A 17526-nucleotide genomic window follows, 5' to 3' on the forward strand; every position below is an offset into this window, starting at 1 on the left:
CCTTAATTTGGTGAGGGAAATAGACATGCAGGTTCAGGAACCACAGAGTCCCAATTATGATGGATGCAAAGAGGCTCACTCCAAGACACATCATTATTAAAAGGCCAAAGGTTAAAGATAAAAAGAGACTCTTAAAAGAGAAAAGAAGTTAGTTACCAGATGGTTGCCAGAGGGGAGGGGGCTGTGAGAGAATGAGTGAAGAGAGGAGAGGGGAGTAAGAAGTACAAATAGGCAGTTATAGAATAGCCATGGGGATGTAAAGTACAGTACAGGAAATGGAGTAGCCAAAGAACTTATAGGCATGATTCATGGACATGAACAGTGGTGGGAGGACTGCTGAGGGAATAGGGGTCCCTGGGTAGAGGGAGCAAAGGGAGAAAAATGAATAAAACTTTAGTAGCATAATCTATAAAATGTAATAAAAAAACTATAAATGTATTTTAAAGCTTTATAACAACTGCTGTTTTTAAAGCCAAAAACTTTATGTTGATAAATGCCTCTACTTCTGAAATCAAACTGTGAACACATAAAAAATTTAGTTATGGTTAGGAAATAAATACATACACAAAAGGACGGGGGCCAGGAGTCCAATCCTCTAAACAGACGATTTCTTAAAAAAGACTTCCCTGTGTAAATAAATTAACAATGTGGTTATTTTATAACTTTATTTAGGATAAAAAACAAAAACCAAAGAGGAAAAGAAACCCTATTTTTAAAAAAACATTCTGATAATACTTCATATTTAAAAGTTAATAGTGGATTCAACTCTACAGACTTAAAAGGAATGTTTCCATAGATTTCAATACTAATTAAAATTATATTCATGCTTCAATATATTCATATCCTTAAAATAAAAACCACTTTTTACTTAAAAAATAAATTTAAGTTATTAATGAAGAGCACTTACTAAATAATTTTCCAAAGGATTCCCTTTTTGACTTTTCGGCTTCATATAATCGCTTTCCATCTTTGACTAAAGCACCAGCCCACTAAAAGGAGGAAAGTTTATGTTGTTATCGCACAATAATCCACTAAGATTGATACACAATTAAAACAGAATAAAACTTGCATACCTCCCTGTAGTGTTTTATGAACATCTTTCTCCTTACAACTTCAACAACAGCTAAGCAGTACATCTGAGGAACTGTACTAAGAGCTTCAACAATTTTGACTCTTTCTAATAGCTCTATTACGAGGCGAAGCAAAGCTTGCAATTTCTCTCCATCTTGATCAGCATGAAGCATTACAAAGCAACACCATCTATAGAATAAAATTGAGACATACAAATTCTATAAAAATAATCTAATGCCAAGTTAGCCAATCAAGTATTTCAATATAGTGATGAGAAAAATATGCCACCACTTGGGAAAAATTAAGTTAACATCAGCTCTAAACATGCTAAATTAGAAATAACAAAATAACACTTACTTTAGTCTCACATGTAGGTTAGTTGCTAGTTCTTGTTTGGCAGTGGTACACTTCTGTTTAATATCCAACAGTTTTCTATGATTTTGCAACATAATCATTAACTGATTTGCATGACTCAGGCATAAATCAGGTAATACAGATGCATCCTTCAAGTTTTCAGCTCTCATCTGATTAGCTAAAAATCCCTTTGAGAGAAAATATTTCAAAAGACATGAAATTTGTTTCATGAAAGATGTGAATATTCTTTTATAAGGAAAATGTTTATGTTAACCAAGAACTGTGCTACTTTCAAACAAAATTTTAAAAGCTACTTTTTTGAATGTGGTACATGTGGACATAGGAAAGCGTTCAGTTTAAAAAAAAATCTATGCTTATCTAATTCATTTCCATATTCATGCTAGAAAAAAAAATTAAACCCAAGAAGAGAAAGTAACTTGTCGAAGGACACATTTAATAGCCAAATTAGAACTAGAACCTATGTGTCTAGACCCCTACTACACATGGGTCAGAGCATGAGTATTAAATAAAACACAGTCACTGATTTTAAACCATGAAAGAGTAACTGGTTTAATCTTGGCCAATGATATTCAAGAGTATATTGTACACTTATTCAAATAAATAAAAAACAATTAATTAACTTTGTACTTTTTATTTCTGGCCTATATTATGAGACAGTTTGTGCCATCTTTAGAACAATGACTTAACATTGCAATTTTACAGTACATTTTATTATTTGGTAGGAAAATACACTATTTTCCTTAGCTATGAAATGTATTTTCATAAGTGAAATTTACATCATTTAAGTAAGGAAGGGATTGTTTTTAGGCTATAAATTAATTTAGAAAAATGTGTCATATTTGAAATGTGTCATATTTGTCTGGTTGTGTGTCATTTTGTACACACAACCAGACAAACTAAACCCAAGAGCAAACACTTAAAAAATGTCTGAAGAGGATATATAGAAGATGGCAGCCAAGTAGGTGGAAGCTGAGTCCAACTGCTCTTGCCCCAAACTCTGATTCTTGGCTCATCTTCTGACAAAAAAGCTGAATAATCAACAGAATCCTAGCTGATAAGAAGTTTGGAAACCAAACAGTACAGAAGACATTTCACAAAGGGTGGTAAGAAGACTTTACAAGTGGAAGGGGAAAAACCCCCTGTGTGGCGCCTACAGCTACAGAAAGACTAGTCAGAAATTGCGGCTTTGTGGTCCCTCCCAGGGCAGGGAATCCCCAGACCCAGGTCAGGAGTAACTTGAGAGGATATGTGAAGTTTGGGAGATCCAGGCTACACACACACAGAGTGAGCAGCAGGTCCATAGATGCAGCATCAAACACCAAGGGAGAGTGACAGAGAGAGAGGCACTCTATCTCCCAAAAGGATTAGGGGCCACATCTGGGTTGGGAGGAGGCAGGCTGTGACCACCCATGACTGTGAGACACTTTTGGTTTTTGGAGAGGCGGTGTGCGTGAGAAATGGGACAATGACTTGGTAGTGCAGTGGGTGTGCCACGGAGAGAATTCTTAAAATGGGAGCTAAAGCATGCCTGCCAACAAAGGGACAAGGCTGAAAGAGCAGTTTATTCCCAATGAATACATTTCTAATCTTCCCTGGACAGGGAGGTTAGAAAGTTACACAGCAAAGGGATTTCTGGACCCCAGCCCAGTGGGGCTGGCAAAACAGACCTACGCAAAACAGCGTTGGGGACTGTGTCTATTCCAAAGGCAGTGGCCTGGGAATTAGGCAAGAGTTGAACATCAGAGATTATTTACAGCCAGGCAGAACCCCTTCCCTAGCAGAGCTCAAATCTCTGGGAAGTTAAGGATGTACTCAGCCCCCACCTCCTGCAGGACTGTCTGTACCACATCCAGCATGGAAGCCCTGCAGAACAGGTAGGACAGGCTCAAGACCCCTCTGTGCGTATCTGCTGGAGAAAGATAGGAAGAGAAATGCTAAAGGGCCCATTTTGTACTTTTCTCAGGGAGACAAAATACACTGGTTCCTACAACCCTTATTCCACTGAGGCCAGCAAGGCAAGGAGATCAGAAATCAATGCAGCAAGGGGGAATCAGAGCACCACCCATCCTGGGCTAGCACAAAGAGTTGCCATCAGTGAGAAGCAGGAAAGAGCTGACCCTCTTACACAGAAGGCCGATCCCTTCAAATGGACAGCTAGTTCATTAAAAACTATACATATTAGAAATAAGATGGGGCAGACGAACATGGGTGGCGCAGGGGCGGGGGAACACACCTACAGTTTTCCCAAGATACTGAACAATGCCTCCCAGGGAAGACCCAAGGGTCCCACCCTCCAGATCTCAATAGAAGCCCCCTCTGGAGGCAGGTGAAAATAGTACACATGGTGCTATCAGAGTTGGATGGCACAGAAGATAGAAGGCAAAACACTGAACTCTGCCTTGATGAGTTCTACCTCATTATTCTTCAGAATGTTATTTTTCTTTCGCATGGTCTTTTAACTTTACTCCTTCTTCTATTGTATTCCAACTAATTCACTATTGTCTTTTACTTTTATTCTTTTTATTTAGATTTTTATATTATTTTAATTTCAAATCTCACATTGTACCCTTCCTTGTCTACCTCCATTTTGCTTTCTTCCTACTCTTTATTTTCATTTTAAATTTTACTTTACCCCTTTACAATCATTGTTCCTATTCTTTTCTCTTTACTATTTCTCCTCCCTCTATCCTCTCACAATCATTTTTATTTACTTTAGTCAGCTCACATTCTTTTTCCCTTTCTTATAATATTCTTTCTTTCTTTCTACCTTTATTAATCGTTATTTGTTTGGTGTGGATATTGCAGCTATTGCTATTTTTCTTTAATTTCATTCCTATTTGTTCACTATATTTTTATTTCAAATCTCATAAGTTACTCACCCTTACTCCATTTTGCCTTCTTCCTGCAATTGCTTATTTGAGTTTAAAATTTTTTTTTCCCTTTCTTAGCCTGGATTCTATTCCCAAATCTTATTATTTCTCCTCCCCTTATCCTCTCAAAATCATTTTTCTTTATTATGATAGACATTTCATATTCTCTTTTCTCTTTCTTATAATATTATTATTTCACCTTTATTAATTTTTGCTCATCTGTCATTATTGACCCTGTTATGATTTTTCTTTGATTTTGTTCCCATTGGTTCACTGTTTTTTTACTTTATTTCAAACCTCATATTATACTCTTCCTTTTCTTACTCTATTTTGCCATTGGCTCTTCCTTTTTTACTTACATATTTATATTTTATTTCCTCCCTTTTTATGCCCTGTTTCTGTTCCCTACTGTTATTACTTCTCCTCCCTCTTCCCTCTAAAAATCACTTTTCTCTCCTTTAGTCATCTCATATTCTTTTTTCCTACCTAATAATAATCTTAATCTTTTCCCACCTTTATTAATCTTCATTCATTTCTACTGATATTCCTGATGTGGTTGGAGGGAGATATTTCTGTTGGCGTGGATTTGGTTTCCTGGGTAGTTTTGTGTTGTTCTGCCAGCAGCTGTACAATACCATACAAGATGTGGTGGGGTTGTGACAATCAGTCAGCCAGCCAGAGGTGAGAACCCACCAACAAATGAGCCATCAATAATCAAAGTCAAAGTTCAACAAGGGGGCCTACATAAACTGAATAAAGGGTATCCCTAGATTATCCAGATCAGGAGATCAAAGAGAGTATACCACTGAGTCCCACAGAACTCCTATCACAGAAGGCCACCCCATGAAGACAGGCAGTCAAAGCAGAGCAGTGTGAAACACAGAAACAAAGAAAGTCACCTAAAATGGGGAGACAAAGAAACAACTCTCAAAGTTTAAGGAGGAATCCGCAGAAAAAGAGCTAACCGAAATTGAGGCCAGCAATCTATCAGACATAGAATTCAAAATAATGGTTATGAGGATGCTCAAGGAACTCAGTGAGAACTATAAAGAACTTAGTGGGAATTATATCAGCATGAAAAAGGACATAGTAACTATGAAAAAGAACCAGGAGGAAAAGATGAATACAACATCTGAAATGAAGAATACACTAAAAGGAATTAAAAGCAGGCTAGATGAAGCAGAGGACTGAATCAGCAAGCCGGAAGACAAGAAAGAAAAAAAACACTCAGACAGAGCAACAAAACACAAAAATACTGAAAAAGAACAAGGATGGTTTAAGGAAGTTTCAGGACAACATTCACATCACAGGAATACCAGAAGATTAAAAGGAGCAAGGGATACAAAAACTGCTTAAAAAAATAATGACGGAAAACTTCTCTAACTTGGTGAGGAAAAAGTCACACAAGTTGAGACAAAGGGTCTCAATCAAGACAAACCCTGACAGGCCCACTCCAAGGAATATCATAATTAAAATGGCCAAATTTAAAGACAACAATAGAATCTTAAAGGCAGCAAGGAAACAGCTAGTAACATACAAGGGAGATCTGATAAGGCTATCAACTGATTTCTCAACAGAATCACTGCAATCAAGAAGGGAATGGCAAGAAATGTTTCAAGCAATGAAAAGCAAAGGCCTGCAACAAAAATTAGTATATCCAGCAAGGCTCTGACTTAAAATGGAAGGCGAAATAAAGAGTTTCCAAGACAAAAGAAGGCTAAAAGGGCACATCTTGGCCATGCCAGCACTGCAAAAGATGCTAAAGAGACTACTTTAAAATACAGAGAAAAAAGAGAAACACAGGTACAAAGGAAAAAATGACAATGAACAAGTCAATGGCAGTAATAACCTTAAATGTAAATGGATTAAATGTTCCAATCAAAAGGCATAGCTGAGTGGTAGCTGAGTGGGTAAGAAAACACATTTTGCATATATATACTGTCTACAAAGACTCACCTCAGAACTAAAGAACTCTACACAGGCTAAAAGTAAAGCATTGGAAAAAACATTCCAAGCAAAAGACATGAACCCCGCCCCCCCCAAACAACTCGGGTACCACTACTTCTATCAGACAAAACAGACTTGAAAACAAAGACCATAACAAGAGACAAAGGTCACTGTAATACTTAAGTGAGTACTCCACTAAGAGGATATAACCCCTGTAAATGTACATGCACCCAACACAGGAGTACCTAAATAGATAAGAAAAAACCTCAGATGACATTAAGAAGGAGAGTGACAGCAATACAGGTATTGTAGGAGATTTTAACAGCCCACTGTCAATAATGGATAGATCTTTCAAATAAAGAATCAAAAAGGATATTGTGGCACTGAACAATACTCTAGATCTAATGGACCTATTGATACTTAGAGAACATTTCGCAGCAAAAAAGCAAAGCACACATTCTTTTCAAACACAAATGGATCATCTTCAAAGACAGAACACATGGTAGGACATAAAACAAGCCTTAACAACTCAAGAAACCTGAAATTGTATCAATCAGCTTCTTTAATCACAATGACTTGAAACTAGTAAACAACCTAAGGCAAAAACTCAAAAAAATTCAAATACATAGGGAGACTGAGTAACATGATATTAAATAATGAATGGTTTAACAATGAAATCAAGAAACAAAAAAATATCTGGAAATAAATGAAAATGAATACACAACAAACCCAAACCTATGGTACACAGTGAAGGCAGTTATGAGAGGGAAGTTCATAGCAATACAGACCTAGCTAAAGAAGATAAAAAAATCTCAAATAAACACCTTAACCCTACCTCTAAAAGTACTAGAGGAAAAACAACAAACAAAGCCCAGAGCAAGCAGAAGGAAGGAAATAAGATGAGGGCAGAATTAAATGACAGAGACTAAAACAAAAAACAAAAAACAAAAAAAACAATTCAAAGAATCAATGTATTGTGATTCTTTGAAATCACAAAGAACCAGGAGCTGGTTCTTTGAAAACAAACAAAATTGAAAACCTTTTGCCAGACTCATGAAGACTAAAAGAAAGAGCACCCAAATAAATAAAGCCAGAAATGAAAAAGGAGACATAACAACCAATACCACAGAAATACACAGGATTTTAAGAAATTACTCAAACAACTATATGTCAAGAAATTGGACAAACTAGGCAGAATGGACAAATTTCTGGAAACATACAATCTCCGAAAACTGAAACAAGAAGAAGCAGAAAGCCTGAACAGTCTGGTAACTAGCAAAATTGAAGCAGTAATCAAAAAAAATTCCTGGCACACAAAAGCCCTGGACGAGATGCCTTCACAGGTGAATTTTACCAAACATTCAAGAATTAACTAACACCTATCCTTCTCAAACTATTCCAAAAAAAAAAAAATGCAAGAAGCAGGAAGACACTCAAACTCTTTTTACAAGGCCAGTATTCTAATTCCAAAACCAAGTAAAGAAACAACAAAGAAAGAACACTACATCCCAATATCTCTGATGAACATAATGCTAAAATCCTCAACAAAATAATGGCAATCTGGATCCTGCAATACATTAAACAGATCATATACCATGACCACTAGGATTTATCTCAGGGATGCAAGGATGGTATAAAACATTTGCAAAGCAATAAATGTAATACATCACATAAACAAAATGAAAGACAAAAATCAAATGATCTTATCAATAGATCCTTAAAAATCATTTTACAAAATCCAGGACACATTTATGATAAAAACTCATCAAAGTCAGAATATAGGGAGCATAACTCAACATAATAAAGGCCATACATGAGAAACCTACCTCCAACATCATACTCAATAGGTGAAAACGAAAAGCGTCTCCATTAAAATTAGGAACAAGAGTGCCCGCTTTCACCACTCTTATTCAACACAGTACTGGCTGTTGTACCCACAACGATTTGACAAGAAAAAGAAATAAAAGGCATCCAAATTGGAAAGGAAGAAGTAAAACTGTTATTATTCATAGACAGCATGATAGTATACATAGAAAATACTATATTCTCCACCAAAAATCTCCTCAACCTAATAAGTGAATTTGGCACAGTACCAGGATACAAAGTCAATATTCAGAAATGGAGGGCATTCTTGTACACCAACAATGAATTATCAGAAAGAGAAGCTAAGAAAAAATCCCATTTACCATAGTAAGAAAAATAAAGTACATAGGAATAAATTTAACCAAGGGTGTAAGACTTGTACTCGGAAAACTATAGAACACTGAAGAAAGATACTAAGGAAGATGCAAATAAAAGAAACTGTATACCGTGTCCATGGATTAGAAGAATTAATACCATTAAAATGCATACTACTCAAAACAATCTATAGATTCAACGCAATCCCTATTAAAATACCAATGGTATATTTCACAGACATAGAACAAATATTCTAAAAATTTATATGGAACCAAGACTGACCCCAAATAGCCTCAGCAATCCTGAGAAAGAAGAACAAAGTTAGAGGGATCACAATACTTGATATTAAACTGTACTTGAAGGCCATTCTAATCAAGACAGCCTGGTAATGGCATAAGAACAGACATGTAGATCAATGGAACAGTACAGAGAGCCGAGAAATAAACCCATGTCTCTAAGGTCAATAAATAGTTGACAAAGGGGGCATGAGCATAAAATGGAGTAAATATAGTCTCTTCAATAAAGGATGTTGGAAAAACTGGACTGGTACATGCAAAAAAAATGAAACTAGAACGCCAACTTATACTATACACCAGAATAAACTCAAAATGGATAAAGGACTTAAATTTAAGTCATGATACCATAAAAGTCCTAGTAGAAAACATAGGCAGTAAAACTTCATGTAGCAATATTTTTGGCAATGTAACTCCTAGGCCAAGAGAAATAAAGGAAAAAATTAAACAAATGGAACTACACTGAATTAAGGAATTTCTCTATGGCTAGAGATATCATCACCAAAATGAAAAGGGAACTAACTGTACAGGAGAACATATTTGCCACTGATACATCAGACAAGGGTTTAATCTTCAACATATATAAAGAACTCATATGACCCAACACCCAGGAGACAAATGACCCAATTAAAAAATGGGCAAAGGACCTAAATAGACATGACCAATAGACATGTTCTCTAAGGAGAACATATAGATGATCCATAGACATTATTTTAAAATGCTCAACATCAGTAGCCAACAGAGAGATGCAACTTAAAACCACCATGAGATATCAGCTCACAGCTGTAAGAATGGCCATCATTATTAAATCAACAACAAAAAGAAGTGCTGGCAAAGACACTGAGAAAAGGGAGCGGAGCCCTTGTACACTGTTGGTGAGAATGCAGACTGGTGCAGCCACTGTGGAAAACAGTATGGAATTTCTTCAAAAAATTAATAATGGAACTACCTTATATCCCAGCAACCCCACTGCTGGGAATATACCCCAAGAATCCTGCCACACCAATTCCAAAGAACTTACACGCCCCTATGTTCATAACAGTGCTATTTGCAATAGCTGTAAGTGTTAGAAACAGCCCAAGTGCTCATCAGTAGATGAGTGGATTAAAAAAACTGTGGTATATTTACAGAATGGAATACTATACAATGGAAAAAAAGAAGGAATTATTACCTTTTGTATCAGCATGGATGGGACTGGAGACTATTATGCTAAGTTGAATAAGCCAGTAGGTGAAAGATATATACATATGACCTCACTTATAACTGGAATCTAATGAACAAAATAATGAGAGAAACAGAGAAATGGAAACATGAAACAGACTGACAGTTGTAGGAGGGGAAGGAAGGGGGAATGGTGGAAGGTAGGGGAAGGTATTAGTCAAAGGACATGTTTGAATGATAAATGGACAATGGAAAGGGGACTATGGGCTACAGGGGTGGGGTGCATGGAGGGGGTTTATGTATGTTCTTTTCCTATTCTGTTTACTAAATAATTAATATGTTATAAAAGTTTTAGGATTTGCACATCCACCTGACTGACATACTTGCAATCATAAATAATTATCCTTCCAGGGATTTAACCACATTCATCAGCAAAGACAGCAAGCGTTCCTTCCTACTCTCTAGTACTTCTCTCTCTCCTTTCTGTTTCATGCTTTTCTAAATATCATGAAAATATATAAATTTAAATGGGTACTTAAAATAGTTTATATATAAAAAATAAGACCATTTCAATAATAATTTAATATCTTACTTTACTTTCAATATGTCATATACTTAACTGTGGCTATACTTTTTCTATAATTTAATTTATTTAGAAATAATGTACTGCTTTTATTTTCTTTGTCAAAGTCTTCATACATTTTGAATTACTTTTTACTGAATCCAAAAGAAAATACAGAAGCAATCCCAAGTCTAAATTCCAGACTATTTAATAAAGGATTTCCTGACACAAAAAGCACATATTTTTAAATACAGCATACTAAGAGAAAATACGCCTGCTTGAATCAAGACCACAAGATCAGAAATGCATGCCTGTGGAAATGTGTCAGTTAAAAACTTTGCCTATATAAATCCCCCAGCAGCCCAACACATAAAGATATATGAGTAAAAAGTTGCTCCAATGACTACTCACCACCTAACTTCAATAGTTATCCCCATTTCTCATGAGTCCCTTGAAAATAATCTTATTATACCTCATTTCTTTAATAGCCTGATTCATTCAGGCAAGTCCAGATATAATCCATCTACCTTAGCGCCTCAATTTCTATTTTACCATTTTGCTCCCAATATCTAACCAGGTTACCAAGATGATTTTTAAACACACTCATATTAAATAGTGTTCATAGGTATATCAAGAAATACTAACTGAAGAATAATTAAATGAGTATTTGTCTGTCCAAGTCTAAAAGGACTATACTAATTTAGGTATCAAAATCAAAACAAAGCAAAATACTTTGGAAAAGTATCTTCATTTAAGATAAGGTATTCTAAAGGTGAAATTCTATGAGCTACTACTATAGTTTAAAACATTGGCAAAAGCTGCAAATAAATTAGGGGGAAGGAGAGAAGACATTTAGACAGGATACTCATTATCACAAGACATAAAAAAATAGTTTGTTTTTTTTAATTTCGACAGGAACATTACAGGAGATGCTACTAAATTTCATTTCAGTTTGTTTTCCCTAAGGTTTAATAGTCAAAACCTGAAAAGAAAACAAGTTGCTAATTTTAAGAAATGCTTTTCCTATTATTTTGAGAAAATAAAAAAGTACTATTATTCCCTGTCATAACAACTATACTTCCAGAGAAATTATTTATCCTTGTATGACAAAGCTCCATTTGTTGAATCCAATGCAGATTTGAGGATAACATCAGAAATAGATATTTTTTAAAAATGTAATCAATGTAAATAAATCCATTCTAACTGTATTAGAAATATTAACAATACTTTTTAAAAACCAAGAAATCTGCAAGACAAAAAAAAGAAAATATCTAAGATAAGAGAACTGGAACTCCTGTTTTATTCAATTTTAAAAACAAATTGAATGTATGAAGAAATCTGGCAATTTTAAAAGAATAATGGGTCCTTAAAATTAAATGTGAAAAAAATGGCTAATATATATTATTTGTAACAGACAAAGGATTACCCATCATATATAATAAATTCTTATAAAAACATTATGGTAAAGGAAATTAGGCAAATGACAATTCAGAGAAAATACATGGAAAATCGCTCTTCTCATTAATTACTAGGAATGTTGACTAATTTTTCCCTTATGGAAGGTATTATAACATCATCAGTTAATATTTAAACATGCAAATACCCTATTCCAGCAATTCTTATTGGAGACTGTGCCTAAAGAAATACTAATATAATACTGAATGCCAACTATAATAGAATAAAAATAAAAAATAAAACAAAAGCTCAAAAAAAAGAAACACTAGAATACACACACAAAAATAGATGCATTGGGATATTAAAACAATGTTTGTAATAAGGAAAAATGGAAATAACCTAAGTGACTATCAAAAGCAGTACAGTTAAATAAACCGATTCTTTCAATGGAGGGTGAAAAGAGACTGACACTGGAGAAGAATCCAAGATCAACAATTCAGAGTTCTACCACTAGTGATGGTAGACTATAATGTAAAGGTAATATAGACCAGCTTTCCTGTGGCATTAGTCATTACATATCCAAGAAAGCAGTAAAGGGGTCAGACCAATTGATAGTGCCAGGATTTAGGAGGAGGAGGAAACCTGAAGAGTGAGTTAGGCAACTAGAAATGCTTTGCCCTAGAGACAACTGCTGATTCCTGAAGAAGAGCACAAGGGTAAGAATAAGATTAGCAATTCTTCCTGTAGTTCCTCATGAGGCTAGGAAATAAAAAGATCAGAGACCAGGGCCAGCCAAGGAAAATGACAATGGAACACACTTTGCTTTAATACCTCTCAAAAAGTTGTATCTTAAGAAATAGCCATCACATGGTCTGGAAGACCAGCTTCCCACCTAAATCTCTGAAACTGGATTTAGAGTGATCTAAGATTAAAATTGCTTCTACCATATGCAAAAAACCCCAAAAACCCACAAAACAAATTCTCTCTAAAAGAAAATGTCATCCTTCGTAATTCTTTGATTTTTCTTATCAAAACTAATCAGGATCCTGAAAAGGCAAAATCACATGAATTTGTTGTAAGAAACAACAAATACACATAGACACACAAGCACAGACAATGGAGTTAACAGATAATAGTCTTTAAATTATTATATGCTTAATATAATCAAAGAGATAATGGATAAGACTAAATGTCTTGGTAGATAATTTGAAACTACATATATGAAAAGAATGAAATTTAAAATGTAGAGCTAAAAATAAAACCCAAAAATATTAAATCAATAAATGAGTTTATCAGCTATTCACAGCTAAAAAAATCTGAAAACGAATCTGATATGTTAGATAGAAAAGCAAATAGAACAAAGTGCAGAGATACACAATGACACAACACAGAACACAAGGGTAAATGAAAAAAATGAGGTAAAAGGTCTAATACACGTGTAATTGGAATTAATAAAGGAGAACAGAAAGCGTACGACAAAGGCAAGATTTGAAGAGAAAACTGATGGAAATCCACACACTGAAGTAGTACAAACTTGATGAAGAAGAAATACAGAGAAAGCCACACCTTGTTCTGTCATAGTAAAACTGCCAAAATGCAAACCACAGGTAAAGTGCTAAAAGCAAATCACTAACAGCCTAGAATTCTATATCAAAACATCCTTCAGAAATAAAGGTGATTTAAAGAGTTTTTTCAAATGAATAAAACTGAATTTGCCACTAAAAAGAAACAATAAAAGATATTTTAATGTATATTAGCCTTTAATATATCAAGTATTACTTAAAAGGAAAAAAGCTAATATGATGAATAGAATAAAAATAACACTTTTAAAATAAAAATAATCCAAAAGGCATATGCAGAGACTAAAATGGACACAGGATTTAAAAAAAATAGATTAAAAATCAGAAATAATTTCAAGACAACTATTCAGTATTTCAGTGGACTAAAAGATTTCTTAACATATTCTCAAGCTATTATAACCTTGATTTCAAAACTTGACACATAACAAATGAAAACTACATATAATTCAGTTTGCCAATATGTTACTCTAAATCCAGATATATATAAAAAAGAATATATTATGATTCATAGCATTAATTCCAAATTCAAATATTGTTCAATAATTCCTAATCCAATTAAGGGTTTCTAGTGAAACAAGAAGGAAAAAATCTATTACAAACATTAAAATTATGAAATGTTGGCCATTTTCTATAGATCAGGAATTAAACAAAGATAGGCATGACTGTAGCAGCACTGTATTGGTGCCACTACAACATTTTTTTTTGGCATTGACTGGAGTACTGGTATTCCAGCCAATGCCAAAAGACAAAACAAAGAATTCAGTTCAAAGTAAGGTGGCTGAGTCCTAAATCAAGGGAGAAAAGGAGAGGTTGTGGAAATCACGATAAATTCAATCAGTACATTAAACATCTGCCCCCATCATAGTGATTACCCGTATGTTCTAATAAAGACATTTATACAACTGGAAAAGCATGTTGAAAAGTCAACGCTTTTTGTAAGAGGCTGTTTTGCTAGAGGATTTGCCAGGGTGGGTAGAGGACAAAGCTGTGACGAACTAAAAGTCACTAGTATGAGAGAAAATGTCTAGGTTAATCCCTCGTTTTGGGAGTGATAAAAGCCTAAGTATTAGTAAATTCTTTAAGATTTCATACATTCCCCTTGCCCTTTATAAATTATAGTTATTTTTTTTATTTCTTTTTAGTTTTTTAACAGGAGAGCAGAAGGTATTCAAATGTTTAGTACGACGACTGCTTTGTATATTCTTTCAACACCCCCATTTTTTCCCAGCTGCTTACAGCATTTTCATGGTTTTATCTTTCTGTTGTCATCTAAAATAACCTAAACTAATTGTTAAGAACATGACTTATTCATTATATATGGGAACAGTAATATTGTATTAACAATATTCAAGGATGAAGCAGAAACATGGTGCTTACCAAATTAATACTGCACATAAAATACTTATATAGTAAAGCTACAAATTCTTTTTCCTGAGAGAAGTTTGAAATAAGTACCTGAGCAAGTTCTTTCTGCTCATTCACCAGTCGGCCACAGCTAGCAATCATCTGATCCAGAGCATACAGCCGATCTTCAAGTCCTTTAATAGCTTTCATATTCTGATTATCAAGTTTGGCAATAGTTTGACGGCATTCTACTATAAATGGACGAATAATCCTTGGATCAAGCTAGATGACAAGGACACACACATGAACAAATTTTCATCAAATAGTTTAAATTATATTTTCATACTATTTTAGTAACAGCTTCAGAGAAATATTTAGGAATCTAAATTGTATTTTCAGTAGAAGGTCAAAAGCAGGATAATTATGTTAATAAAACACAAGTATTACTGATTATATTGGAATACATAATTAGGAATATATACTTCCAGAAATTACACCTTTCAATCAATGCCACAAATTATTCAATTGTCAATATCCCAAAGAAAACATTCTTTTCAAGGTCTAAGGATGTAAAGCAGAGTTAAAAACTAAAACACAGTCTTTGGTCATTGGCTGTCTTATTAGTCCAACTTCTCCCTAAAACGTAACATCTTCAAGCTTACCTCCCTGCTGGAGTTCCCTTTGTTCTCAATCCCTAGCTCCTCAAGGAATTGGATCAACTACACTTTCCCTCTTCCCTTGAAAGACATAATTTACACTGGCAGTCTTTTTGCATGCACTCTCCATAAAAAAACATTTGGCCAAAGATCATCAATGACCTCATTTCACCTGAGGCTCCTATATATTTAGCATTGAAGACAGTATTTTCCAAACTTTCGAAGATTTTGGGCATTATCTCAGGGGTTCCTTCACATTACCCTCCTGTTTCCTTTTCCTATCTAATGCATAAATAGAGATGAACCAGGACTTAGTGCTCAGCCCAGTTTTACTTTTCTTTATATGACTTAAGCATAACTACTGTGGCACTAACTCCCAACCTTTTTTGAATTCCTGACCCTTAGAAATGTTCAGCCTATGTTTTTGAGTGTTTTGTAATATCTATGTGTAGATATCAACATGATACATCCTATTACAAACTCATTATAGTTGTTTCCTGGGGAAATCCCTAAATGGCCCCCTTCTGTCCATAATGACATCCAGAAAACATAGAATGCAATAAAGCTTCAGTGCTTTGGTACCAATAATTTCTCCCAGATCTACCTTCTCTTGAAACTGAATTGCCTATTTTATCCAGACGAACCATGTGTCTATCTAGCTCTGATCTTTGCTCACCCTGATTGTCCCACTTAGCTTTTTAAGACCATTCGTTGCCTCTCTGTAAGGACAGTCAAATACTACCTCCTTCGTGATGCTTTTCCTGATGTCTACTGTCAAAAGGACAGTAAATTATTTGTTTTATGTACAGTGTCTGGCACACAGAACACTGAAAACAGTTGAAACCAAACTAGTCTATTGTTATCACCAAGAATCCAATGTAATTAATAAGAGGCTGATTTGTGACACCACAAAAAAGTTAAGAGACATTATTTAAATATAGGCAGCACTTGCTTTGCACTAAAACTTGTGCAGACATGAACATTTTCTCCCTTTTCTCAATTTCATGGTAACTGAGTGCAGTGTGTGCATATTTCCAATCCAAGGTACTGTATACACCAAAGACATTAGGGTGATGAAAGACTAAAAAAGGTGACTAAAACAGATTCAAATTTTCAACTTGGGCAAAATCACAACTATACATAGGATTAACATAGCAACACTTTAAACACAAAAGCAGGGTTCCTAATGTTTCATTTCACAATTCACTGTGCATATAATACAACTCCACTGACAGGTACCGAAGGATATTCAGTGAAACATTAAATATGAATTACACATATTAATTAATAATTATTCAGCAAACTTTCAATAATTGAACATAGCACTATACTAATTTTATGCAATTGGGCTCTTTGCTTACATCTACAAAGGTTAACATTATTGTTGTCTTAGAAGAGAAAAAACTACACAAATTTTCTTACCCTTTCCATTTTTCCGTCTCACCTCTAAACCTATTTCCACTACAATAGAGGAAACAATAATATCCAAATAATATTCCACAAAGACAAGATTCAATAAATTATGCTTGCACTATTCTAGAAAGATTAGAAATAAACTAAATGTACATGTTTCCTATTATTAATCATCAGCAAATCAGTTTGCCTTTTATCATATAATTGGAGAACATCCTAGAGTAGTTCCAACATAAAACACTACAATCTAAGAAAATATGTGAGCAACGAATCTAAATTTTTCTTGATATATGAGGGTGGAACACTAAATAGTTCAAGAAATTAGCACCTATCAGTTCACACAATAGTAAAAACAGAGGGTTCAAAAGACTTATTATGAATGACAGAAGTAATAAACAAATGGCAGTGCCAGTCCTTAAGACTCCAAATCTTATGCAAGTTCCACAATACCTATGTCTTGACTCATTTCTTTCAGCATGCAGGCCAGTGCTCAATCCACTAAGCCACACCAGCCAGGTTGACTAATTTCTTAAAAAAGCAATTTGATTTTGACAGTTGAAAATATGTGACAAAAACTGCTAAAATTGGGATTAGTCTGTAATGGCTTTAAATAGAATTTGTTTTTTATAAAAGAATATCAAACCTTGGTACATTTTCTGATTCACTGGCAAGTAGCATTAC

At 34.5% G+C, this 17526-nt stretch overlaps 1 protein-coding gene across 3 annotated transcripts in view; it reads right to left on the reverse strand.

Moving 5' to 3' along the window:
• The window catches only part of RB1CC1 (RB1 inducible coiled-coil 1), a 93223-nt gene that overhangs the window by 34398 nt on the left and 41299 nt on the right, over positions 1-17526 (reverse strand). For all 3 annotated transcript variants that reach the window (XM_045845041.1, XM_045845040.1, XM_045845042.1), the window contains 5 exons: positions 14888-15058; positions 1429-1613; positions 1074-1260; positions 908-989; positions 565-626 (listed from right to left, as the gene is read on the reverse strand). In XM_045845041.1, coding sequence (XP_045700997.1) covers positions 565-626; positions 908-989; positions 1074-1260; positions 1429-1613; positions 14888-15058 — 687 coding nt within the window. The remainder of the gene's footprint in view (positions 1-564; positions 627-907; positions 990-1073; positions 1261-1428; positions 1614-14887; positions 15059-17526) is intronic.

The sequence above is a fragment of the Phyllostomus hastatus genome, unplaced genomic scaffold, assembly GCF_019186645.2.
Source record: "Phyllostomus hastatus isolate PE091 unplaced genomic scaffold, TTU_PhHast_1.1 phas_contig_449, whole genome shotgun sequence".
NCBI classification, from domain to species: Eukaryota; Metazoa; Chordata; class Mammalia; order Chiroptera; family Phyllostomidae; genus Phyllostomus; species Phyllostomus hastatus.